The following is a 26546-nucleotide window of genomic DNA, read 5'->3' on the forward strand; positions in this document are numbered from 1 at the left end:
GATCATTGGGTAACATATTATTGATTTTGCAGCCTTTGCCAACATTGGCTTGTCTGTCTGTGTCTCGGGTCTGGATTTAATGGAGGTGATGGAAGTCTTACCCATCAGTGGGAGAGATCTTGAGAGAATCACACATCACTTTCTTTCAGAGAACGCCTGCCAAATTCAGTGCCATTCATGCACTTAACTGCACAAATGCAGGCTTTCCCCCCAGGGTTAAGGGCCCCAAAGGTAGATGTCCCATTTACAAGTCAATTAGTGACCAGCAGCTCTGTTGAACTGCAGTACCATGAGGGAAGCTGCAACTGCCACTGCGCCGCACCCAAAGCCGAGGGCCATTACTGGCTACCAGGCAATGTGTTGTTGGGAATTACAGGGGCGAAAGGTTTGACAGTAAGGTCAACAGAGTAGGTCTCAGCAGGTCTTCTCTATCTAATCCCGGGTACTCTGATCAGTCACTAGGTGGCTTTGAATGAGGCACCTCTTTCAACACCTGCCACACTTCTAAATGATTAAATTTTTCCCTCTGTATCTGTTAAACAAATTCATGCACATTTGAAAGGGACTGTTTGCATTATTGCTCAACACCAGTTTCCTCCTGTGCCCTCATACCTTTCATTCTTCATATTTTTGTCTAGTTAAAATCTATTTAATTATAAATATACACAAGATCATTGAAAGATAACACAGAATAGAGCTGGATGAACACAGCAGGCCAAGCAGCATCAGAGGAGCAGGAAGGCTGATGTTTCGGGCCTAGACCCTTTCCTGCTCCTCTGATGCTGCATGGTGTGCTGTGTTCATCCAGCTCTATACTTTGTTATTTCAGATTCTCCAGTATCTGCAGTTCCTACTAACTCCAAGATCATTGAAAGGTTTATTTTCAGAAGGTAGAATTCTCTGCAAAAGTCAAAGGGCTGAAGATTTCTATTTTTTTTAACACTTATGTTATAATAATTGAGAAAGTATGAATTAAATATCCATTTTCTATTTCAGGCACAATTCCTACCTTGTGTGTCAGAGAGTGCTGCTTGAGGTGATGGGGTTGAATGAATTCCATGCCACATTCAGTGCAGATATATGGGCGGATATCTTTGTGTTTCATCATGTGATTTTGTAACTGACTTGGATACTGGAAAGTCTTCTCACATTCATCACAGTGATATAATGTAGGACCACGGTGTGATGTCAAATGTCTCTTTAACTGGGCCAGGGTAGGAAAGTCAAGTCCACACTCAACACAAATGTTATCTCGACCATTCTCATGCTTGGTTTCATGGGCTTTGAGTTCACTTGGATAAGCAAAGCCCCGGCCACAAATGCTGCAATTATATGGTTTCACATCACTATGTTGCATCATATGTCGTTTGAGATGGCTGGTCTGGGTGAATGCTTTGTGACAGACATGACACTTGTGAGGTCTGGTACCCTGATGCGTCAGCATGTGAGTATGCAGATGGCTCAGTTGTTTGAAGAGTTTTCCACATTGGGAACAAGCGTGGGGCTTGATACCACTGTGTCCCAAAATATGTGTCACCAGGTTGTACTTGGAAGTGTATGACTTCTCACACATTCGGCATTGCCAGCGTTTCTGACTGCCACCTACATTGACATAATAACTGTCGTCAATTTGAATGTTAACATCAACCCGTTCAACTGTGTTCTTCTTTTCTTCTCTACTAGGCATCCCACCACTCAGAGTTCCCAGAGGACGATTCTGGTGAAGAGGATATCGAAAATGCAGATTTGATGGTGCCATAACAAAAGGGAACATAAAGTCTGGAGTGACATTAGAAAAGTATGATCGAGAAGGATGCATCATCAGAGGACTGGTAGGCCACATTAAGTTATGTTTAATAGACTCATGTTTCAAACCTGTGGTACCCAGGTGATCAAAAGCTCTGAACAACTGAAACCCTACATTACTTAAGTCAATCATTTGAGCCATGGGTTTTGGTGATGGCAATTCCACTTTGATGTCTTCAGGTTCATCGATTTCTTTTGGTAAATCTTCTGAGTGAACAGTATGAATGACTTTGGTGGGGGTACTTTTTCTCTTACGTGATCCTCCTTCTGAATGTGCAGTGAGCCTTTCTATATTTACTGTAGATATGTTATTTGTGGAATATGTAATTCCTGATTCGTAGTCTCCAAAACCTGTGAATTTGTTTGGTTTAATGGTCAGTGGGAGAGGCTGCGTTGTGAAGTGTGGAGAAGTTGGGATTTCTTTCATATCTCTGGAAATATGAATATCATCACTGTATGGATCAGTCATCTTGTTCTCCATAATGTTCACTCAGCTGCTTCCCTTAAATTAGAGAAAACAACATCAAAAATAAAATCTTTCGAGTGAAATGGGTCTTCAACAATAGCACAAAAGGGGTGATTGAAAATCGGCCACCTGTTTGACACCCCGACAAATTTCTTTTTACATAGGTTTTCTTATTTGTGATTGAGTCTTTACCTTCCTCCTCCAATAGCTTCACAGGTCTGGATATTCCTGATGGGAACCCCATTGATGACATGAGTGCATTCAGAAGAAAAATAAAGCAGCAGAATGGTTACTAGAGAAAGACTTGTAAAAGCCCAAGTAGCAATAGTAAAAAATAGGAAAAATCAAGGAAGAAATTTTCAACATACATTCCTACCATGCCCATTCATATGATATTTTTCCCAATGGAGTTTCCCAACCTTGGGTGGTTCATTTCATGTGAGATGTGTACACCTGCCACAATAGAATACAAAGGCTGGAAAATGATGCTGATATTTTGCTATCTTTTGAATATCATTACATACCCAATTTTAGCAAAGGAACTGTGCATCATGTGTAAATGTGATGGAAAACAGGCAATGTCATTCTCCACTTTTCTTTGAACATCATGCTGCTTCTTGCTTTGGTTCACATTGGGAATGGCAAACACAAATAAAAGGATGCAAATTGTGCTCTGAATATTTGGAAAAGTATTAGCTTGTTTACCAGATAACCAGCAAGAGAGATAAATTGTGACCATACCTTAAAGAAAAGTGCAATTCAGTTCAAGTAAACCAGATTAAGATGACTTGGCTATTTATGCCCCCACAATGCAACAAAGAACTAATATGTGTCCATTCCATACTTCAGTGCTGAATCAATGCAAAAGGCAGCTTCCTAGATTCCTTCGGTTAGGCTATCCTTACTTTCAGGATAGGACATGAATCATCTGAATAACACCAAATTTAATGTTTAATAAATTTAAGCATTTAATTGCAATTTTAGCAAGTAGCATTATTAAGTAAACATATTTGTTTATTGAAGAATAAGCAATATTCTGTGACATTCTTCCTTTAATGTGCAGAGAACGTAAGAACATAAGAACAAGGAGCAGGAGTAGGTCATCTGGACCCTCGAGCCTGCCCCACCATTTAATAAGATCATGGCTGATCTTTTTGAGACTCATCTCCACTTACCCACCCACTCACCATAACCCTTATTTCCTTTACTGTTCAAAAATTTATCTACTGTTCAAAAATTTATCTAGTCTCGCCTTAAAAATATTCAGCGAGGTAGCTTCAACTGCTTCACCGGGCAGGGAATTCCACAGATTCACAACCCTTTGGATGAAGAAGTTCTTCCTGATCTCAGTCCTACGTTTGCTTCCCTTTATTTTAAGGCAATGCCCCCAGTCCTAGTTTCACCTGCTAGCGGAAACAACCTCCTTGCCTCCACCTTATCTATTCCCCTCATAATCTTATATGTTTCTATAAGATCTCACCTCATTTTTCTGAATTCCAATGCGTATAATCCCAGTCTACTCAGTTTCTCCTCATAATCCAACCCTCTCAACTCTGGAATCAACCAAGTGAATCTCCTCTGCACTCTCTCCAATGCTAGTAAATCCCTTCCCAAGCAAGGAGACCAAAACTGCACACAGTACTCCAGGTGTGGGCTCACCAGGACCCTATACAGCTGCAGCATAGCCTCCCTGTTTTTAAACTCCATCCCTCGAGCAATGGCAGACAAAATTCCATTTGCCTTTTTAATTACCTGCTGCACCTGCAAGCTCACCTTCAGCGAATCATGCACAAGGACACTCAAGTCCCTCTGCACAGCAGTGTGCTGCAACTTTTTATCATTTAAAACATAGTCCATTTTGCTGTTATTCCTACCAAAATGGATGACCTCACACTTATCGACATTGTACTCCATCTGCTAGATCTTTGCCCACTCACTTAAACTATCTATATCCCTCTGCAGACTTTCAGTGTCTTCTGCAGAGATGGAATGTGAAATATCATCGTTAAAGGTTTAAAAGTAGAGATGGGAATTTTTACAGTAGTATTTAAATGTAATCTGTGGTTTAAGTTTTGGAGTTGGTCACTTGAATAAATTCTTCCTGAAAATATCTCAGGGACTTGTGCCTTGTGGATAATGGACAGGCATTAGTGAGGCAACATCACATTTTATTCAAAAGAATTTTCATTCTTGCTTTACATGTGTGAATTAATAAATGTTACTTTACATTGGGAGTTCATAAATGGAGAGCCAGTCAGTGAGGACAAGGGTATATGTGACTAAACATGAATAAACCATTCTCATCTGTGACTTCTAAATAAAGTATGTTTGTGTAAAAGCTGTTACAACAATGGTAAAAAATGGGCTATCAATCTTTGATTCCCAACATCAAAATTTTAAAACTTTCAAGTTTGACTAATACTGTGTTTAGATTGAAACATGCTATTGCGGCATGCTAAAATTAGTTAAAAATTTGGTTACAGACAATCGAGAGGGCTAAGAAGAACTTAAGGGGAACTAACTCACCTTCCTCACCAGAGTGTCACAAAGTCGAAACATCAATTAGATTGTAAACAATGTTTGTTTACTGCAATTTGCAATATGGATTCTCTTGTTCTTTACCCTTGATTGCTTCCTTTTTGGCTCTTCTCCTACCAAGCCATGTACATCATTAACCAACAGCATGACTTGGGTTGGGGGTAGAGGGGAGATGCTAGGAGGAGGAAGGGTCAGGCACCTCCATAGAGTCCTGAGAAGAGGCTTCTGGGGTCCGTTGTGTCACCCTCACCCCGTGGGTGACCACTGGCACCACCCTGACTCCTTGAGAGGAAGGGGCATCTGGAATGAGGTCTGGATCTCTTGTCCCAACCACCCCCCCTCAGATTGACATTGATGCTGCATACCAATAGCTAAAACAATGGATTGCGTGTTCATATGCCTATCTGCAAACACAGTGTGTGCTGGACCTGGATCTCCATGGCAGTCATAGAGACTGCCAGATGTAGAAATTTCAGATGCAGCATGGTACTGAAGATGGGGACCCTTCCATCTTTGAAGCCAGCTTACTAAGTGCCTCTGACAAACTTCCCTGCTGTTTCCTGAGCCTCTTTGTGCATCTTGGCGATGTCATTAATGACCAAGACAATGGGATCATCATCTGTCTAAGTGTGAGAATGTTCCTGGTGTCTGCCAGTCCTCTGAGTATTGTAAACCTGGGCAATTTCTTCCTTGACCAGCTGCAAAGACATATTCAGCAAGGCTGCGCTCCCAAAACTAAACTAGATAGAGTATCCACAGAAGAGAATGTGTCTGAGCAAGTGGAGGCTGCAGTCGGTACATCCTCTGAGGGTTCACTTGCTTCTTCTCTGATGGAGCAGAGTTCCTCTTGAGGATCTGTGCTGGCAGCATTGTGCCAGCACGAGAAAAGATGGGAAACTAGTCGTCTAAGAAGGGTAAAAGTTTGTGCAGTTTAAGAATGAGTTAATACTGGTTTTAATGGGTGAGCCAATTGGCATAGTACAACAAAGCTTACTGGGTAGTTGGAAACTTTCTCCTCATAAGGAGCGAGGAACCTAATGTCCACCACCCCCTACCTGTCCCTTTTGGACCAATTTTTCTTTCATTGAGACAAAGGTGGTTAGTGGGAATGAGTTTGATGGATGTGGATAAAAGAGCACTTAGTGATACATGGGTCGGAAATGGAGGGTGGGTGTGGTGTTCCAAGTGAACAAATACACCATGAAGAAGGCAGGAAGAGTTTGTACTTTGGAAAGATGAAGTGGGTGAGAAACATTGAATGACACTGCACTTATGAGACTTGCGTACAATGAGCGTTGGTGTAAAACGTGTGCAATGACTGAGTTCGAGTGAGCAAGGCCCTTTGAATTTGAGGTGGCAGAGACACGATGGCGACAGGACACAGAAAACCGTTGGCCTTCTTCCCACAACCCTTAGCACTTCACTTCATCTGGCACATACCATTGAGCTGGGCTGTCCTCTGATCCAGACTGGTTGGATTTGGTGGCATGATCTCCTGTGGGGGCCACCAGGATAGAGGACCGCCCTCCCCTTCACCACCCTATCCACTGAGATCTCCAGATCCCTGTCTGCAAAGCGGAATGTGAGCTTTCCTTTCTGAACTATGTGCTCAGCAATAATGGAGAGGCACCTCAGTGCAACAGTGTCTGAGGAGGTCAGTAGCTTGTCTTGAAACATTGCACCTGCGGTGTGAACACAGGAGATTCCAGCTGTGGCGAGTTCTTCCACCTCTCCCGCTTGCAAGAGCCAGTTGCATCATTAATGAGGTGAAGAAGATTGTGTGAGAAAAGACAGTCTGAGGTATGGTGGATCAACCACCATGAACGTCACATGGTAAAACACTTTAAGGGCAAATAGGAAAACAGCTCCCAAAGTCCTTCCTCTACATCAATATGTTGCATGTGACATACCTGATAAATCTCTTCAAAGACTATGTGGGTTTTGTGAAGTATTCACAGTCAAAGAAAGGCATCTCAGGAAAGATACACTGACACTGGGAGGCAGTCCGGTGAATGGGCACTAGGCTGCTACTGGATCTGGAAAAATTTCCTCATGAAGAGATTTTGAATAGGTTGGTCTTGGGTTCATTGAAGTTTTGAAGAATAATGTTATTGAAACATAGAAGATATTCAGGAGACTTAGCAGGGTAGATGTGGAGAAGTTGTTTCCCCTTGTGGGAGAGTCTGGACTCAGAGTTAGGGCTCAACTATTTAAGACATAGTTGAGGAGGATTTTTTTCTCTTGAAGAAATTCTTTACTGCATTGTATATGCCAGATCATTCCATATATTCAAGGCTGAGACAGACACATTTCTAATCAGTAAGGGAAATAAGTATCAGATGAATTATAATCTCATTGAATAGCAGAACAAACTCAATGAGCTGAATAATCTTTTTCTGTCCCTCCATCTTACACTTTTGTAATCTGAAATTGTGGATCTGTACATCATTTTACTGTATACTATAGTACAGTATTTTCAATGATGACAGTCACACACTCAAGCTTCTAGTAGGGTTGTTGATGACATCAGTCAGGAGTGGAACCATTGAAATGTTCCTCTCTTCCCTGGGGAGGCCATGAAGGGTGGGGCCGTGGGGAGGGAGTCTCTGAAAGGAACTGGAGCAAGATTTATCCTGGTTGAAATGAGTTAAGTCAAAGTCAATCAAATTCCACACAGCAATCAAGATTGGAATCATATTGTTTGTAAGCACAGTGCAAATAAAAACCTTAATGTTAATTAAAAGCAACATGATGGTCGCACTTTGTTGATATTAAAAATGTTGTCTACAAATAAACAGCAATATATGGATCTCTGCAAGTGTCTTAAACATACTTAAATAGAGTTCGGCATTTCTCCAGTTCAAGATTTACATGCCATTGTAGCATTGACATTTAAAATTTAAGTATAGCTGACAGGAGAGCTGAAATACAGTGTAATACCACTATAGATAGGGGAATCTCTGATTCTGACCCAATTGCTGGGACTTAGGACAGTATTATAAAAAATGAACCTGCTGTGAGATTTTCTAGACATCATCCAAATGCTGGTAAGGGTAATGAGCTGTATTCATGAGTCACACTGTGGTTGGATTTGAGAGTAGCACTTTGTGGGCTGTGGGTTTCACAAATCACAAACGATTGTCATTTGAAGAATCTCATGAAGGAAGTGGAAGAATAGCTGATTGTATGTTTGGGTGTTTTGTAAGTGTTATGGCGATGTACTCAAGGCCATATCCTCTGCTCGTTTCTCTATGCTTTGCAGCCAGAAGAAGGGTCTAGGCTTGAAACATCAGCTTTCCTGCTCCTCTGATGCTGCTCGGCCTGCTGTGTTCATCCAGCTCTACACCTTGTTATCTCTGCCCTTCTTTTTAGTTGTTCAGTGGTTTTCAACTGCAATGCGTAACATAGCTGTGGAAAAGAATTCATCCTGTTGCCTTCCTTGTTTGTGCCTAAAGATAACATCAGTCCTCTTCTCAAAATGTTTTCAGCCTTTGTCCCTCAGAATTCTAGTACTTCTACCACTTCAGCCTAAAATTTGCTGATTTCACTGTTGGCCATGACATGTAACCTGAGCATGGAATTCTTAAACAGGTTTAGTGAGATTTACAAAAAGGCTGGGACAATGTCTCTGCTACCCAGGTTTGGGAGGCATGCTTGTAGATTAAAGTTCACATAATATGTGTCCTGCATCATTGTTTCCAAAAGTTCTTTGTGATAATAAATATAAAATTTTATATTCTACGTTTTAAGAAAATTAAAACATAGAGAACTTGAGAAATTAGGGTTTGTAGTGATTGTAACAAGGTCAGCCAGGTGGATATCTTAGAATATGAGTTTCCTGATTGGGGCAATGAATCTGGTCCAATCAAGTAGACCCAGCTGGCACATAAAAAGAATGAGTGTTAGAGATACTGACACTCTGGTGCCTGAGTGATTCTCTATTAGGTAGTACTATAGTCAAGGGCTGTTCAGGTATAAATAAAGAATTACTTGATGATGGAGTTAATTCAAAGCTCTTCACCACAGCTGAGAAGTTAAACAAGAGAGCTGACAAAAATATTAACTTTGAAAATATCCTCCACCCTGACATGCATGAAGCAAGCAAGTGCTGCCTGACCGGCTGTGTTTCTCCAGCTCCGCAGAGTGTTGTCTCTGACTCCAGCACCTGCAGTTCCTGCTATCTCCACATGCTTATGCCTGTTTTGTTGAGCTTGTTTTTCTGGAACATGTTCCTAGATCGAAGCTGGAGGCTATAGCTTGTGACACACGTTCAAACATGGTTTTGGAAGGATTTGCAAATTGATAATGAGTAGGGTTATAACTTATGAGCTGTGGGCTCCCTGTGGTGTAATGTTAGTGTCCCCTACCTTTAAGCTAGGAGTCCTGAGTCCTGCTCTAGAGATGTATAATAACATCTCTGAATAGATTGATGAAAAAATATGTATAACAGCAATAGATGTCAGCTTAGGCCATTCAGCCCAGTGACACTGCTCCACCCTTCAAAGACATTGTGGCTGACCTGATAATCTTCAACTTCATATTTCTGCTTTTTCCCATAATCCTTAATTACCTTACTGAGTAAAAATCTGTCTATCTCAGTCTTGAATATTCTTAACAGCTCAGCGTCTACAGCCTCTGAAGTAAAAAATCCCACAGATTCACTACCGAATGAGAAAATAAATTCATCTTCATCTCTGTCTTAAAAATGGTGACCTCTTGATCTGAGATTATCCCATCTGGTCCTGGACTGTCCCACAATGGGAAACAACCTTTTAGAATTTCCCTGTCAAGCTCCCTAAGAGTTTTATATGTTTCAAGAAGCTGACTTTTCCAAATGCCAATGAGTACAGGCCCAACTGACTCAATGTCTTCTTAAGAAAATTCCCATGCACTTGGCGGGGGGGGGGGGGGGGGGGTGGCGGGGGGGTGTGCAGAGTCATGAATTAACTCTCCATAGCCATCCAGGCCTGGAATGGGACTCACATTCTGAGCTCCTGGCTCAGAGACAGAAATAATTCCCATTGTGACACAACACCTCCCTAGTACAGTATGCAAGATTATAAAAGATGCTGATAAGGTTAAAAAAAAACTGATTCTGTCTATTGTTTGATGAGGCAGCACCTGTAAGAAATAACAATAGTTTTCTGTTTTATGAAAACATTTTCTCTGGGTGTCATTTTGGAGTTATTATAGATAACTGCTAAATTTATAATGTCGAATGATAGGGCGTTCGAAAGTACATGAAACACCAGATCAGCCCCAGCTAGAATTAAGTACCCAATTTTGGGCACCACACTTCAGGAAGAAAGTAAGGGTTTTGGCCAGAGTACAGAAAAGATTTCCTGAAATGGATCCACAATGAGGGATTACAGTTGCATGGATAGACCTGAAGAAGCAGGGGTTGTTTTGCTTAGATGGAGAGAGACAATTTGCAAAGTTCTGCAGAGATGGATATGGAGGATTTGATATTGATGTTTGAAATTGTGATGGCTTAAATACTGTCTGTAAGAGGAAGTTTTCTCATGCCTCAAGCTTCACCAGCCAGAGATCACAGCATTACAGTGGTTAACAAATAAACCAGAATCACTGTGGGGATATATTACTTTATAAAGCAGGTAGTGATGAAAGGAAGTATAATCCTGAACAGCATGATAGATACATCAGTAACTTCCGAGTTAAATTGGAAGAAGGAAGAAAGCATTGGAGAGCATGGAGAAGAATATTGTGTGGGACTAATTCAACTGGTGCAGAATTGAGGAGCAAGATGGCATCTCGACGTGCTTCCTGATTTTATGATTTTATAATTCTTATCAATAATTAAAAGATACCTTATTAGTGTAACAAATCAGCTTTGGAAAATTTTGGAATTTTTAACAAGATACCTAACAAGAAAAATAAGAATTGAATCAGCGACAGAAGCAAGATTACATTTGAAAAAGCTGATTAAGTTTATTTGGGACAGATTGAGTGGATAGGAAGCAAATGGTCTTTCTTTTTGATAAGTTTTCACAGAAAAGACCATTAGAAGTGTACAAGTGCACAGGAACTAGGGAGAGGGTGTTCAAGTTAGATTAAAAATTGGCTAAGCCGGAAGAAGGGAGGACACTGAATCAGACTTACAGACATCTCTCAGGTAGTAGGAAGTGGGTAGTGGTTTCCCACAGAGATCTTTTCTGGAACCACTTCAGTCCACTGTGATCAACAACAACTTGGATATTTTAGGCAATAACAAAGGCGATATAGGAAATAATCTTCAGTGGCTTCATTAATAACCCTCCCTCCATTATAAGGCTCACTGATGACTGCGCAAAGTTTAGCACAACTGTGGACTCCTCCAATACTGAAGCAGTCTGTGTCTGTACGCAGTAAGACCAGAATAATATCCAGCCCTAGGCTGTTAAGTGGAAAGTAACATACACCCTACTTAAGTGACAGGCAACAGCCTCAAGTATTCAGGAAAGTTAAAAGAACAGCAAAAACTTAAGAAAGCTAATAGAATGTTATCATTTATTGCAAGGGACATTAAGTAGAAAAATAAGGAGGTTATGTTTCAGTTATACAGAGCACTGTTGGAAACAGGTGGGAAGGCAAGTGGTGGAAATGTTGGAGAAGGAAAGACATAGATTAAGTCAGTGGGCAAAAATTTGGCAGATGGAATAGATTGTGGGAAAATATCAGGTTATGCATTTTGGTGGGAAGAATGTGGGAACTGAATATTATTTAAATGGAGAAGACTACAGAAAGCAGTTTCTGCTCTGTCCTGAGGCAGAGGGATTTGGAAGTCCTTGTGCATAAATTACAAAATCAGCTGGTAATAGGGAAGGCAAACAGAATGTTGGCATTTATTGCAAAGGAGATGTCATATGAAAATAAGGAAGTCTTGCTAAAACTACACAAGACATTAGTTAGGCTACGTCTAGGATACTTTGAACAATTTTGATGTCTTTATCTGAGGAAAGATACATGGCACCAGAGGTGGATCAGAGAAGGTTATTCATTAGGTTAGTCTTGGATACCAATGGATTTTTCATATGAGCATAGTATTAAGTAAATTGGACCTCTACTCATTCGAGCTTAGTACAATGAGAGGGGGTCTTATTGAAAGATATATGACCATAAGACCATAAGACATAGGAGTGGAAGTAAGGCTATTCGGCCCATCAAGTCCACTCCGCCATTTAAATCATGGCTGATGGGCATTTCAACTCCGCTTCCATGCACTCTCCCTGTAGCCCTTGATTCCTTCTGAGATCAAGAATTTGTCGATCTCTGCCTTGAAGGCATCCAACGTCCCGGCCTCCACTGCAATCTGTGGCAATGAATTCCACAAGCCCACCACTCTCTGGCTGAAGAAATGTCGTCTCATTTCAGGTTTAAATTTACCCCCTCTAATTTTAAGGCTGTGCCCACAGGTCCTAGTCTCCCCGCCTAACGGGAACAACTTCCTAGCGTCCACCCCTTCCAAACCATACATGATTCTTGAGGACTTGATAGGGATGGATATGGAGAAATTATTTCCTCTTTTGGGACAGTCTAGGATCAGAGGGCATAATCCCAGAGTAAGAGGTCACGCAATTAGGACAGAAATGAGGAGAAATTTCCTCTCTCATAGGGTAGTGAATCTGTGGCATTCTTTAACATTGGGGGCTGTTAAGGTCGGGTGGTTAAGCATATTCAAGGCTGAGGTTGACAGATTTTTAAATCAGTAAGGGAATTGAGGGTTATGGGGAGAAAGCAGAAACATTAGCTGAGGAGTTTCAGTCCCCAGGTGTCACAAATCTTTGCAACTCTGATCCTGAAATGTAGATGCAATCAGAGCCTTTGAATATTTCAGAGGGAAAAGTTGTTCAGATCTGTGTGTGGAAGGGCTGGGAGGTTATCAAGGGTAGGCAGGAGCGCACACGTGAGGTCACAATTATATCAGACGTGATCTGATTAAATAGTGCAGCAAGCTTGAGTGGCTGAATGAAGCATTCCTGCTCCGATTTTATATGCCTGTATTTCAATGAGAGAATCTACTCATATTCCCTTGACATTCAATAGCATAGCCATCATATAATGCTCCATTATCAATATCCTGGAGGTTACCATTGACTAGAAATGGAACTGCGCTGACCTTATAAATAACTGACAGTAAGAACAACTCAGAGGCTAAAAGTCCTGCAATGACTCATTTACCTCCTGTCAATGCCTATCCACCATGTACAATGCACGAGTCAGGTCTGTGATGGAATATTCTACAATTGCCTGCGTGAATGCAACGCCAACAATACTCAAGAAGTTTGATACAATGCAGGGATAATGCAACACAGTCGCACATTCAATGTTCAATACCCTCCCTACCCACCACCGGCATACAGTGTTAGCAGTGATAATGGGAACTGCAGATGCTGGAGAATCCAAGATGATAAAATGTGAGGCTGGATGAACACAGCAGGCCCAGCAGCATCTCAGGAGCATTGTGTGTCACCTGCAACATGTACCATAGAAATTCACCACAGATCCTTCAATAGCATCTTCCAAACATATGAAGCCCTACCACCTTCGAACACCACCACCTGCAAGTTCCCTTGAAGGCACATTACATCCTGACTTGGAACTATAGGTTTGTTTCTTCACAATCAATTGGTCAAAATCTTGTAACTCCTTGCTAAGAGCACTATGACTGGACATACCCCCTGCGGACTAGTTCTGGCCCATAATGTCCATAGCCTGTGAATGAATAAAAGAAAATCTGATCTCACCTGGGCTCCACAAAGATAACACCATCTGGCTTCATTGCCTTGTTTACTTCAGTTAACAAATTGCATAATGTCATTGACAACGAAACAGTCATTTTCTGACATTGCATTACTGGTGGTGTCTCTCACTGCTCACAGCCTACACTAGTCTCAGGTTAGTGCAATATGTGCCTTTTAGACCATTAATTTAAAGCATCAAAATTAATTAATTTACACAGTGAGCTATCACCAGGCATGTTTGCACAATGATTACACATCAAAACATTTCCCATTATTCTTGATCTAGATAACCTATTCCTCACGTCTGATGTAGAATGTTTTGTAATAAACAGGCCGGTGAACAGAAGAGACTGAGAAAGGGAATCATTTAGAAAAGTGATTTTCCATACTTGATGCTAAGTTTAATAACAATGTGAAACTTCTTTTCATTCCTTATTGTTATCAAGTTTGATTTTAAAGTCTTTTTCTGGATAAAAGAATTTACAAGATAGAAGAAATCCCAAATTTGAGTGAGTGTTATTAGTGCCCAAAAGCTGATGCTAGCTTTTAAAACTATTACACAGATTTGAGTTCCTCACAGTTTTTGTGTTACCTTTAACTATTGATATAATATTAATAGCATTTTGTACGAATGTAATGAAGAAAATATAGCAAACGTTTTGGACAGTAAAAGCAAGGTAATTATTTGAAACAAAGATAGAAATTGCTATAGAAACTGAACAGGTCTGGCAGTAACTGTGGAGAGAGAAACAGATTTAAGGTTTTGGGTACAGTGACCCCTTTTCAGAACTGACTGTAGCTAGGAAAAATTTAGTCTATATGCTGAAAGCAGGGTTGGCGTGAGGCCTCGAATAAACAATTGGCAGGGAGAAAGCCCAGAGAGAGAGAGAGAGAGAGAATAACAAATGGTCAGACAAAGGGATGGAAATAATGAGATAGACAGAAAGAAAAGCTGATAATAGACACTATTAGTAGGTGAAAATGGATTGGCTGTGATAAAAGTAGCACATGCAATGAGAGGGCGAAAGGTGTGGATGTGGCAGTTGGACATGGAAGGAGATGTTCAGGTCCTAAAATTATTGAACTTGATAGTGAGTCCTGAAAGCTGCAGGGTCCCCATGTGGAAAATGACTTGTTGTCCTTACAGCTTGTGCTGAGCTTTGCTAAAGCACTGCAGCAAGCCTGAGGCAGATATGTTGGCCAGGCAATCCAATGCTGTGTTGAAATGGCAGGCATCTGGAAGCTTGGGGTCATTTTTATGGACAGAATGTAGGTGTCCCACAAAGCACTCATCTCGTCCACACTTCATCTCCACAGTGTGGAGAAGGCCACATTGTGAGCAGCAAATACAATAGAATAGATTGAGTGAAATGCAGGTAAATGGCTGCTTCTCCTGGAAGGTTTATCTGAGCCTTGGATAGTGAGGAGGGAGGAAGTAAATGGGCAAATGTTACACCTTTTATGATTGCATTGGAAGGTTCCATGGGGGTATAAGGAGAGGTTCCATGGGGTTGTGAGGAGAGGGTCCATGGAGGTATGAGAAGAGGCTCTGGGGGGTGTAAGGAGAGGTTCCATGGGGGTGTGAGAAGAGGCTCCGGGGCATGTAAGGAGACCTTCCATGGGGGTGTGAGGAGAGGCTCCGGGGCATGTAAGGAGACCTTCCATGGGGGTGTGAGGAGAGGCTCCGGGGCATGTAAGGAGACCTTCCATGGGGGTGTGAGGAGAGGCTCCGGGGCATGTAAGGAGACCTTCCATGGGGGTGTGAGGAGAGGCTCCGGGGCATGTAAGGAGACCTTCCATGGGGGTGTGAGAAGAGGCTCCGGGGCATGTAAGGAGACCTTCCATGGGGGTGTGAGGAGATGTTGGGAGTGGACCATGGTGTGCCAACATCCTTGCAAAAGGCAGACAAGGGAGAGGAGGGGAATGTGTGACTGGTAGCGGCATCCCATTGAAGGTAGTGCAAATGGCAGTTTATGATCCAATGTGTGGAGCTGGATGAACACAGCAGGCCAAGCAGCATCTTAGGAGCAGGAAAGCAGATATTTTGGGCCTAGACTCTTGATCCTTAATTGTTTGTTGCATTGATCAGCTCCACAATAGTTAATGCTATAAATGTCAGGTTTCAGTTTTATGATTATTATACTTTAAGGGCTTTAACATTAGATTTACTGTTGGTATTAATTCAGGGTGAAAACTTCAATACAAGGCAGTTATTTTGCTCTACAGTTTATCTCAGGTGGCTAGCCTGATATACTGACAGCATTGAGCTAACTCCTGTGTTACTACTGAAGCTACCAATTCATGAAGTCACAATGTTATGGCAACACTTTGTGAAACTTGTTCAATTACTTAACCATGTGTGTGTGTTCCTAATTCCAGGCTGCTAGACGTATTCTGGGAAATAGTTCTAAGTGTGTGAATTATCATATCGGTCAATGCAGTTTAGTGGGAACATTGGAATATCATTGCAGTGGAGTTCAAAATGTCAAAAAACATGAGGGAGATACTGAGCATAATGTTGAATATGAACATATCACTTTGCAATTGAGGCAAGCATGCAATCGTTCACAGAGTGGAAATAGCAATGCTGAAGCCATGTCCAGATGCATGCTCTCCCTATGCAAGTTTCTACCTGTCTGCCTTCACTCAAGCTTTCTCTCAAGCAAATTGTCATTCTTGATAATGAATTTAAACAAAGTTACCTGTTAATTTGCACTCAACCTTTCTTGACCCAAGAGTCTTCCAGACTCTAAACAGTAGCTTGATCTCTCTCCCTGGATGCTGTCTGACCTGCTGTGATCTCCAGCATATGTTGTTTTCAGTACAGATTTCAGCATCTGCAGTAATTTGCTCCTACGTTTATTGACCCAGAAATGTCAAACTGACAGTGTCTTCTTCGTCTTGCACCAAGAATGCAGCTCTCTTTCATTTTTTAAAAACTTTTTCACTCTGCTTGACTGTCTCCTTCTGCTTTCACTTCTGCTTTTCTGTTACTTTCCTCCTTCATTTGTTGTTCTATCCACCACCACCACCAACATCACAAACACCCACCCCCACCCCCAGCCACTCACTACCTAACTTAAAAACGTGTCACCAATCTTCCAGTGTCATTGAGTAAAAATCTCAGAATTCCCTCCCTCAACAGTTTTTTGGGTGTACCAATGCTAAAATGATATCAGCAATTCAAGAAGGCAGCTCACTACCCTCTTTCTCAAGAACAACTACGAGTGGGCAATAAATGCCGGCTCTGCTAGCGAATAAAAAAAACTCTTTCCCCGTGCTTCTATTTCTCCATCACGTCTGTCTCTCATTCGGCACAATTTTTATCTTTCACCTCCCTCACTTCTGCATTCATCTTCTTCCTTATTCTCATCTTGCTGTCTCTCCTTCAAATCCAAATGGTGTCTTTTCTTCCACTTTGATTTCCAAACTCTAGTTCAGTTTCATTTCTCTGCTGTCTCACGTATCTTTCTGTCAGTCCCTTCCTTTATTTGTATCTTTCTCACAGTTTCCTAACTTCTATTCCTCTGACTTTAAACGTGGCCAGATTTGCTGAGTTTCTCCAGCATTCTCAGTGTTAATTTTAGCCTTTCTCTCAAGTCTTGTCTGCCATTCAATGAGATACAGGCTGTTCATAACTCCATGTATCCATCTTTGCTCCTTGTCCTTTAAAATGCTTGCTTTCACAGAATGAGCCTAATGGCAGATGGCTCAATGATACCAGAGAAATAAAAGAAGAGAGGATAATTTAATAAAATCGTCAATTATAGTTAACAGCATGTGCCAAGAACTGCAAATGGAATTCAGAACTTGAAGGGCTAAACAATATTACAGAATGGATCTGCAGGTATAACCCTGTTTAATTATTGCCTTCTTAGTTCAGTATCCAAAAGATGGAAATTCATGGGATGACGATACAATTAGCATTGATGTTCACGAGCAAGAAGTTCACAGACCTAAAACATTACTAGAACCGGTTGATCATTTCAACCTCTGTTTTTATTTCTGATTTCTACCATCTGCCATATTATGATTTCATATTATTGCTATTGTTTAATACTTTGGAACCACCTAATGCCAGAAGCATTTAAAGACCATACTGAATCAACTGTTAGAGAAGATAGTCAGGACTTTGACTCAGGGACAGTGAAGAAGTGGCAAAAAAGTTCCAAATCAGAATGGTATAAGACTTGAAAGGGAACATTGTGGAGGTGGTGTTTCATTCAGTTTGCTGTCCTCATCATTCTAGGTGGTAGATGTCATACATTTGAAAGGAGTTGAGGACAGAGTCTTGGTGAATTGCTATAACGCATCTTGTATGTACTAACTAATGTTGCCACTCTTAGCTGTGGTGGTGCGAGTGAATTGGCATAAATGTGATGTGGAGGTTCCAGTGTTGAACTGAGGCCGACAGACTCAGAAATCACACAACAACAGGTTATAGTCCAACAGGTTTACTTGAAATGAAAAGCTTTCAGGGCACTGCTCCTTCATCAGGTGAAGTCAGGGAATAAATAAGGGAAAACAAGTGGATGTGGCACATTTGGATTTTAAGCAAACTTTCAGTAAAGTCCACATAGAAGGCTAGTGAGCAAATTTAAAGCACATGTAATTGCGCATGATATGTTGACATGACTGAGAATCGTTTCATGGACAGGAATTAATGAATAGAAATGAATGTTCACTATGGAAGGCAGTGACAGGTGGAGTACCACAGTGATCAGTGCTTGGCCCCAGCTTTTCATAATATATATCACTGATTTGAATGAAGGAATTAAATATAATATTTTCAGGTTTGCTGATGACACAGACTTGGTAAGATTGTGAGTGATGAGCAGGAAATAAATAGGCTTTAAGGCATTTTAGACGAATTGAATAGGTTGCAAATACAGTACAAAGTGGATAAGCGAAAAGTTATCCACTCAGATAGGAAAAACTGAATGGAACACTATTAATTAAATGGTGATAGATAGGGAAATGTTGATGCACAACATGGTGCCTGGGTGCCCTTGTACTCCAGTCAGTGAAAGTAGGTGCACTAAGTAATTCGGGAGGAAATGATATATTGGCCTTTTTCGCATGGGGATTTGAGTCCAGAAGCAAGGATGTCTTACAGAGTTTTGGTGAGACCACATCTAGAGTATTGTGTGCTGTTTGCTCTCCTTATCCAAGAAAGAATGCACTTGCCAAAGAGGGAGTGCAGTTAATGTTCAACAGTATGATTCTTGGGATGGCAGGATTGTTGCATGAAGTGAGATTAAGTCAACTAGTCCTGTATTCACCAGAGTTTAGAAAAACAAAAGGTGATCCCATTGAAATATATAAGATTCTGATGTATATTTGGCTGGACAAATTGATGCAGGGATGATGTTTCCTGAATCTGGTGGATTTAGAACATGAGGTCATGGTCTCCGGATATGGGATTGGACAACAAGGTATCAGGTGAGGTGACATTTCTTCACTCAGAATGTGATGAACTTGTGGAACTGTACACATAAGGCTTTGGAGGAGAAGTCTCTCAATGTATTTAAGAAAGAAATAGATTTCTATATGCAAAAATTGTTGAAGGCTGTGGAAGAGGGCAGGAGTATGGAGGTGAAATAGAAGATCAAACATGTTCATATTGAATGGTGGAACATGCTTGATGGGCCAAATGACCCAGTCAGGCTTTTGTTTTCTCCATTTATATACATATGGTGGCAGGTCGGGTGCCAATTAAGTGAGCTGCTTTGAGTGGATGGCATCAAGTTTCTTCACTGTTACTGGAGCTGCATTCGAGTGGGGAGTTTTCCATCACACTCCTGACTTGTGTCTTGTAGATAGTGGACAGGTAGAGGACGAGGAGATGAATTGTTCACCAGGGAATTCCGCCATCTGACCTCTTGTAACCAGAATGTTTATGTGGCTGGTCCTGTTCAGGCTCTGATCAATGGCAGCCCTCAGTATGCTGGCTTTTGGAGATTATCAGCCCATCGAGTCGATACCAACACTCCAAACAGCAACCCACCCAGACTCACGCCCCCTACTCTATCCCTGTAAACCTGCATTTCCTATGGCTAAATGACCTAGCCTGCACATCCCCGGCCATTATAGGGCATTCAGCATGGCCAATTCAACTGTCCTGCACGTTTTTGGACGATGGAAGGAAACAGGAGGACCTGGAGGAAACCCACACAGACACAGGGAGAACAAGCAAACTCCACACAAACAGTTGCCAAGGTTAGAATCAAACCTCAGTCCCTAACACTGTGAGGCAGTAATGCTGACCATTGAGCCACTGTGCCGCCACGCAGTGATTCAGTGGTGGAATTTTGTCTATTCTGTTAATAACGTTGTTTTCGCCTTTCTTAACAAGCATCTCACAAGCATTTGAGATTGCCTAAATGAGTTTTTATTTAGTGTAGAACCACAGAGTCCATTTATTTTGCCAAAGCAGAGATCTTTCAAATCTCAAACTGCTTTCGTCCTGAGCTCATTGACCTCCTACATCACTATTTATGAAGAATGAATACACAGACATTTAAAAAAGCTTTTTGTTTGTCCTTAGTCCCCATCATCACACCAATGATATCACATAACTCCATTTTAAGATTATTTAATCTGTATGATTTTTTCCTGGTCACTTGTGGAATATTAGTGCAACCAAATACACCACTTTACTGTATTTTGCAAATTAATCTCAAACCCAGTTCTGTATAATAGTTTCATGGTAATTAATGGTACATTCATGGTAATGTATCCATTGCTTTGCCCACTGTAAGAGTGTTGAAAAACTGCAAGTTCTGTAACGATATACTTTAGCTTTATATCTATATAGATCCACAGTCTTACTATGTTGCAAAATATTTCATGGTCAGAAATTTATTTTTGAAAGCATTTGCCCACAGGAAGTTGCCATGAGATCATCTCTCATTCTTCTAAACTCCAGTGAATGAGGGCCTGGTCAACCCGATCTCTCCTCAAATCACAATCCTGCCATCCCAGGAATCAATCTGGTGAGCGTTTTGGTTCAAAGATTAAAATTAGCCAGGACATCAGCTCTTCTGCCATCAGAATTCATTACATATGCCTCAGGAGTGGGACCTCATTTTACTTTTTTCATCCAAAATGCAGAACCATTAACAGCGTAGAACTGCATTACATAGAATCACAGAATCAGAGAATGGTTACAGCCTTTCAGCCCATCATGCCTGTACCAATGTAGTGGGATTTGAACCTGCACCTTCTGATTTCAAGGGAAGAGAGCCATCACTAAACTATAAATGCAGTTTGAACTAAAAAGCACAAGTTATTAGAAATGTAAATAATAAAGTGAAAGTAAACAATATTGGTGAAAAATTTGGTTGCACCAAAAACATTCACTTATCTTTTGCCTTTATAAATGCTGACAAAAATGTTGTGTATTTAATTCTTTGACACTTCTGGGAGTTTGGTTTGCCTCAGTTGTCTGGATAACTAAAGTGATGGGAAGAACAAGGGGCCTTGAATCATGACAGGCCATTTCAGACTGAGATGAAGAGACTTTTCTTACTTAGATGGTGGTCAACCTGTAGAATTCTCTACCACAGGATGTTATGGAAGCAAAGTCATTGAATATACTGAAGAAAGAAATAGACAAGTTAATAGAAATTAAAAACATCTAGGGGCATGGGGAGAGTGTGGAAGTATAGTGTTGTGGCAGAGGATCCATGTTCATGCTGGCTGGCAGAGTGGGCAGAATGGACTACTACTGCTTTTGTTGTTTTCTATAATGTTTAGTTCATGCAGACATATTGATGTATTCATTATTAACGTAGCGCAATGTCAACGCATTCCCTTTCAAAAAGCAATAGAATTTTCTCAGTCTGAGATAGCTTTGGATTCAGGTTCCAGACGGGAAAGGATAGTGTGCTGCCCCACTAAACAACTCAATCTTTTTGCAGTACATAATTCAGTGGAAGTGTGTGCAGAACATAAAGAGTTAATTATATTTGCTATAAAAAAGTGGTAACTGTCTTTTCCCATCATATAAATACAATTTCAAAAGTAAGAGCAGAAAAAACAGGAGCAGGAATAGGTCATCCCGGAACCTGCTCTGCCATTCAATAAAATCATGGCTGATCGGATTATGATCAAAGCTCTATTTTCCAGTTGCATCCAGAGCAGAGTTTACAAAGCAAGATATAGGATTTGCGTTGATAGAGCACCTGATCAGTTCTCGGAAAATCATTCTATGTGCTTCAAATGAAATGCTGCACTCATTATTTTCACTCTTAATATTCTTTATCAAAGCTGAGTGACTGACTGCAACTGAATTAGATTGATTGCACAAAACCTATCTAAATGCTTGTTTTGATATCAAGCAGGATCCCCTGCGGAAATTTATGGACTAACTCCTCAAAGTGTTGGCATTATTGACAGTAAGTAGCTGAGTGGAAATCTGTGAAAGATTCAAAATGGATTGCTGAAATACAGAAGTGAAAACCAGCAGGCTGCTTCAAACTTGACACAATTCACTGACAAAAGGGCAGGACAGTGTTTTGTTTATGCCATTTGTTTTAATTTGTCCCTGGGAATTCACCTTTAAGCCCTGATTAAAGGTTTGACGCTTCCCGTTTTTAATACTTTTAGTTTCAATTTGTCCTTCTGCATTTGAAGCATGATTATCCCACAGAATAAATCTTTCTGATGTGATCTTGGAGAATATCCGTATTATCACAATTTTTCTGTGTCGAATGTGTGTGTGTGTGCGCGTGTGTATATGTGCGCGTGTATTTGAGACAGAGATTTAGTTTGAAACATTAGTTTCTTTTGCAAAGCATTGCCTAATGCAATTAGTTTAGTACCTGCAGTTGGAGGAAGACTGTTTTAGTTTACGTAATATAGTCATGCATCTCTTTAGAGCCGATCATCTGACACAAGTCATCAAATTAATTTTTGACAATTTTTTGAATTATGATTTAAAAACTCTACAATTACTAAGCTATTAAATGTTATAAAGCAGCTTATGCTTTTTTTCTCTTGAGCTTAAACATTGATATTACTTAATGTTATTTTTGGTCAATACAATGGATTTGCTCAGTATAATGTGCAAATTTCAAACTGGTTTCATGTTTTCTACATACCACAATGTATCAATATTGTGTGGCCCTGTGTAGTGTTGTCTGTTATTGATGCTTCTCTAGCATCAATCCCAAAGGTAGGCAAATCTGATCTTTCTCAGTCTTTTAAATATATTTATCAATTTGAATGTCGTCTATTTAAGCTTTAATGGAACAAATGCTTACAAATAAAATTTTGTAAATATTACTCTGGTTATATATTTGAATGTTTAACCTGAGTAACACATCAGTAAATCTGCAAATGTTGATTCTTAGATGAACATTTTGAGTGTACACAAACTATTCAGCTGGACAATCATTACCATTAGCACTGTTCCATTTTTAAACATGTGAAAAATGTTGTTTTGAAGGACTAATATAAAACTCTGAGACTGAATGGAAAGGGAGGCTCTGCTGAAAGTTTGACAGTTTGTAAGTTTTGAACCCAAACTTGCTTTCAGCACAAAGATAAACATACACAGAAAGAACTGAATATCTCTTTCTGGTCACCAGCACTTGCATTCATAATAACTTCCTACTTTTTTCAATGCTAAAAATATAGCATTTTTACAGCCATAGAATTACCAGTGAAGAAACTCAGTTGAACCAGCAGACACCTTTGTAGCATTGTATGAATCCTATGTGATATTATATGGTTATAATCAATTGCATTTGTTGATGAATTAGACTAAAAATCTTAAGAATATTACCTTTCGGTCAATCTAAATGTCAAAAGCTCAAAGCTACAATACTCAATGCAACTTACCAGTGAGTGTCCTTAATGTCGACAGAGCACAGAACTGTCTACCTGCTCTTCACAGCCTCCACACAGAGATTTAATTTAGAAAAGGAACTTAAAGTGCCACAGCTTGAAGCTCCCCAAGAAGGAGAACAGGAACAAAATTACTTCGTTCTTTTTTTTACAGATGAGTACCTTCGGAAAAAAAGGAAGGAAGGGAGGGGAGAGGAAGCCAACAGCCCTTTGACTTCCTGCAAAAAAATAAGGAAACTCCAGATAGTCATCTTTCTCTGAGAAAAAAAAGATTCATATGGAAACAACAAAAAAGGAAATTAGATAGAGGTTTGAACCTTCATTCCCAGCCTAGAATGGGGCACTGCTTGCTTGCAAGGGTGTGTTATTTTTCTAAAAGATAAGTATTCAAGCACAAACTACCAAATACTAGTAGTAGAACAAAAGCCAGTTTGCAGTGCCTTTCATACACATCATTAAATGTATACATTAATTGCAAACTCAATTTTGTATTTCTCACTTCAGGTGAATAATAACATTTTAATGCAATAATATGTACAAGAAATATTGGTGCAATACAACCCGAATAAAAATAACATGCTTCATTTTAAGCCATAAGAGCATGAAAATATAAGAAATAAAAGCAATAGTAGGCTATTTTATCCCTTGAGCCTGTTATGCCATTTAACAGTACCATGACTAATTTGATCAAGGCTGCCCACCATAATACTGGAGATCAAAAATCTGTCTAACTCAGCCTTAAATACATTTGATGATCCAATCTCCATTAATCTCTGGAGTAAAGAATATTAATGAAACTCTGCAAAAAGAAGTTCCTCTTTAGCTCCAGTAAATGGGAGAATCCTTTTTCTCCCATTTGTGCTCAGTACTAGATTTCCTGACAAAGGAGCACATCTGTCAAACCCTGTCAGAATTGTAAAAGTATGTGAATACAGTATGTACATGTACAATAATGAGTACAGGCTGAGCCTGCATAGCCATAAGAAATTGTATTCATTCTGGAATAATCCAAATGAAATTTGACTGACAATAGGCTAAGTGCCATTTTCATGGAGTTTTGAAGAGGGCTTCTCTCTGTTTTCTCAGACTTTGTCTCATGATTTGTGCATCACTTTCCTATGGTGCACTTGTGCACTCACAAGTCGTGGAATTACTTACCACAGCCAAGATCCCCTGGGATTCCTGGCATTGATACCATGTTTAAAATGAAGCTGTAAACCTGGTCACTACTGTCATTCAGGAACTGCCCTTCATGGTTCCTGTGTGAAGAATTTCCCCAGAGGAGGCTGAGAAAGGAAAGTTAGCATCCTGCTTCAGCAATAGGGACCTGGACTTCCTGGTGAAAGGAGTTCTTTTATTCACTTGCTGGCTGGGCCAACATTTTGATCACATCGATTCCAGAGTTGAGGGTTTTGACTTACGAAGAAATATTAAGCAGTTTAGTCCTGTCTCTCTCTGGGGAGGCTGCAGAAGAACTTAGACAGGCCTGGAGAGTGGACAAAGAAGTGGAGATGGAATATAAAATTGGAAAGTGTAAGGTTGTGCACTTTGGTAGGAAAATTAGAGGCATAGACTATTTTCTAAACAGGGAACGGCTTCAGAAATCTGAAGCACAAAAGGACTCAGAAGTCTGAGATCAGGATTCTCTTCAGGTTAAGCTGCAGGTTTGGTTGGCAGTTAGGTAGGCAAATACAGTATCAGTATTCATTTCAAGAGGGCTAGCATTTGAAATATTGAGAGCAGTCCTGGATGTCATATCCAAAGAAGGATGCACTGGCATCGGAGGGAATCCACAGGAGGTTTACAAAAAATGATCCCAGTGGTGAAGGGCTTGCCATGTGAGGAATGGGTGAGACCTCTGGGACCACGCTTGGTGGAGTTTAGAAGGATAAGGGTACAGTCTGATTGAAACTTACAAAGTTCTGAGGTGCCTGGATAAAGTGAATGTGGAGAAGATGTTTCCACTAGCAGGAGAGACTAGGAGCCAAGGGCACAGCCTCAAAGTGAAGGAACAACCTTTTATAACAGGGATGAAGAGGAATTGCTTCAGCCAGAGGGTGGTTAATCTGTGGAATTTATTGCTGCAGAAGGCTGTGGAGGCCAAAGCATTGAGTGTACTTAAAACGAGACAGATAGGTTTTTGATTAGTAAGTGGATCAAGGGTTACAGGGAGAAGGCAGGAGAATGAGGTTGAGAAACATCTCAGCCGTGATTAAATGGTGCAGCAGGTTTGATGGGCCGAATGGCTTAATTCTGCTCCTACATCTTATGGTGTAGTGGAGTTTAGAAGAATGAGAGGAGATGTAATCCATGTTTATAAAATGCTAAAGCAGAATGAAAAAATACACGTAGAAAGGATGTTTCCTCGTGTTGGGCAACTTAGAGTGAGAGGCTATGGTTTTTGGATAAGGGATAGCAGATGTAAAACAGATGAGGAGAATTACTTCTCTCAAAGGGTCATGAATCTGTGGAATTCACCACCATAGAGTGGAGTGGATGCTGGGACATTGAGTAAATTTAAGGAGGAGATAGACAAATTTTTAATTAGTAATGGGTTGAAAGGCTGTGAGAAGCAATTTGGAGCTGAGATGAGATTAGTGGTGATTGTATCATATGGAGGAGCAGACTTAAGGAACTGAATTGCTGAGTCCAGCTCCTAGTTATTACATTCTCATGTTTTTTTCAAGATTTTATGTTTGTTATTGCCCGTCCCCAGTTGCCCACAAGAAGGTGGTAGTGAGCTGGCTTCTTTAACTGCTGCAGTCCATGTGTTTTAGGTTGGCCCACAATGATATTAGGCAGGGAATTTGAGGATTTTGACTCAGTGGCAGCAAAGCATTGATGATATATTTTGGAGTCAAGATGGTGAGTGACTTCGAGGGGAACTTGGCAGGGTGGTGCAGAAAAAGACCATCATTTCTTCTACAGGAGTGCCAGAAGATACAGACCTTGCCAGCTTGGCCCAAGGTTGCCACCTCAGTCAGTGTGTGTCCATGGCCCAGAGAAATGCCCAGACAAAGAGAAGGTCAATGGCATTCTGTATTCTGCAAGCCTTCCCTATTGGGCACTGAACGTGGATGCTAGCTCTTTGCATTTTACGTATGCTACTCATTAATCACTCTGTACTGTCACTTTCTGCAGTC

The 26546-nt window shown here is 40.6% G+C and overlaps 1 protein-coding gene across 1 annotated transcript in view; it reads right to left on the reverse strand.

Moving 5' to 3' along the window:
• Positions 1-23510, reverse strand: part of znf366 (zinc finger protein 366) — a 69160-nt gene extending 45650 nt beyond the window's left edge. The window contains exons 1-2 of the mRNA XM_048527485.2: positions 23398-23510; positions 1010-2308 (exon numbers count right to left, since the gene is read on the reverse strand). Coding sequence (XP_048383442.1) covers positions 1010-2287 — 1278 coding nt within the window. The 5' untranslated portion in view covers positions 2288-2308; positions 23398-23510. The remainder of the gene's footprint in view (positions 1-1009; positions 2309-23397) is intronic.
• Positions 23511-26546: the final 3036 nt, after the last annotated feature.

Source organism: Stegostoma tigrinum, chromosome 3 (assembly GCF_030684315.1).
Source record: "Stegostoma tigrinum isolate sSteTig4 chromosome 3, sSteTig4.hap1, whole genome shotgun sequence".
Lineage (NCBI taxonomy): Eukaryota > Metazoa > Chordata > Chondrichthyes > Orectolobiformes > Stegostomatidae > Stegostoma > Stegostoma tigrinum.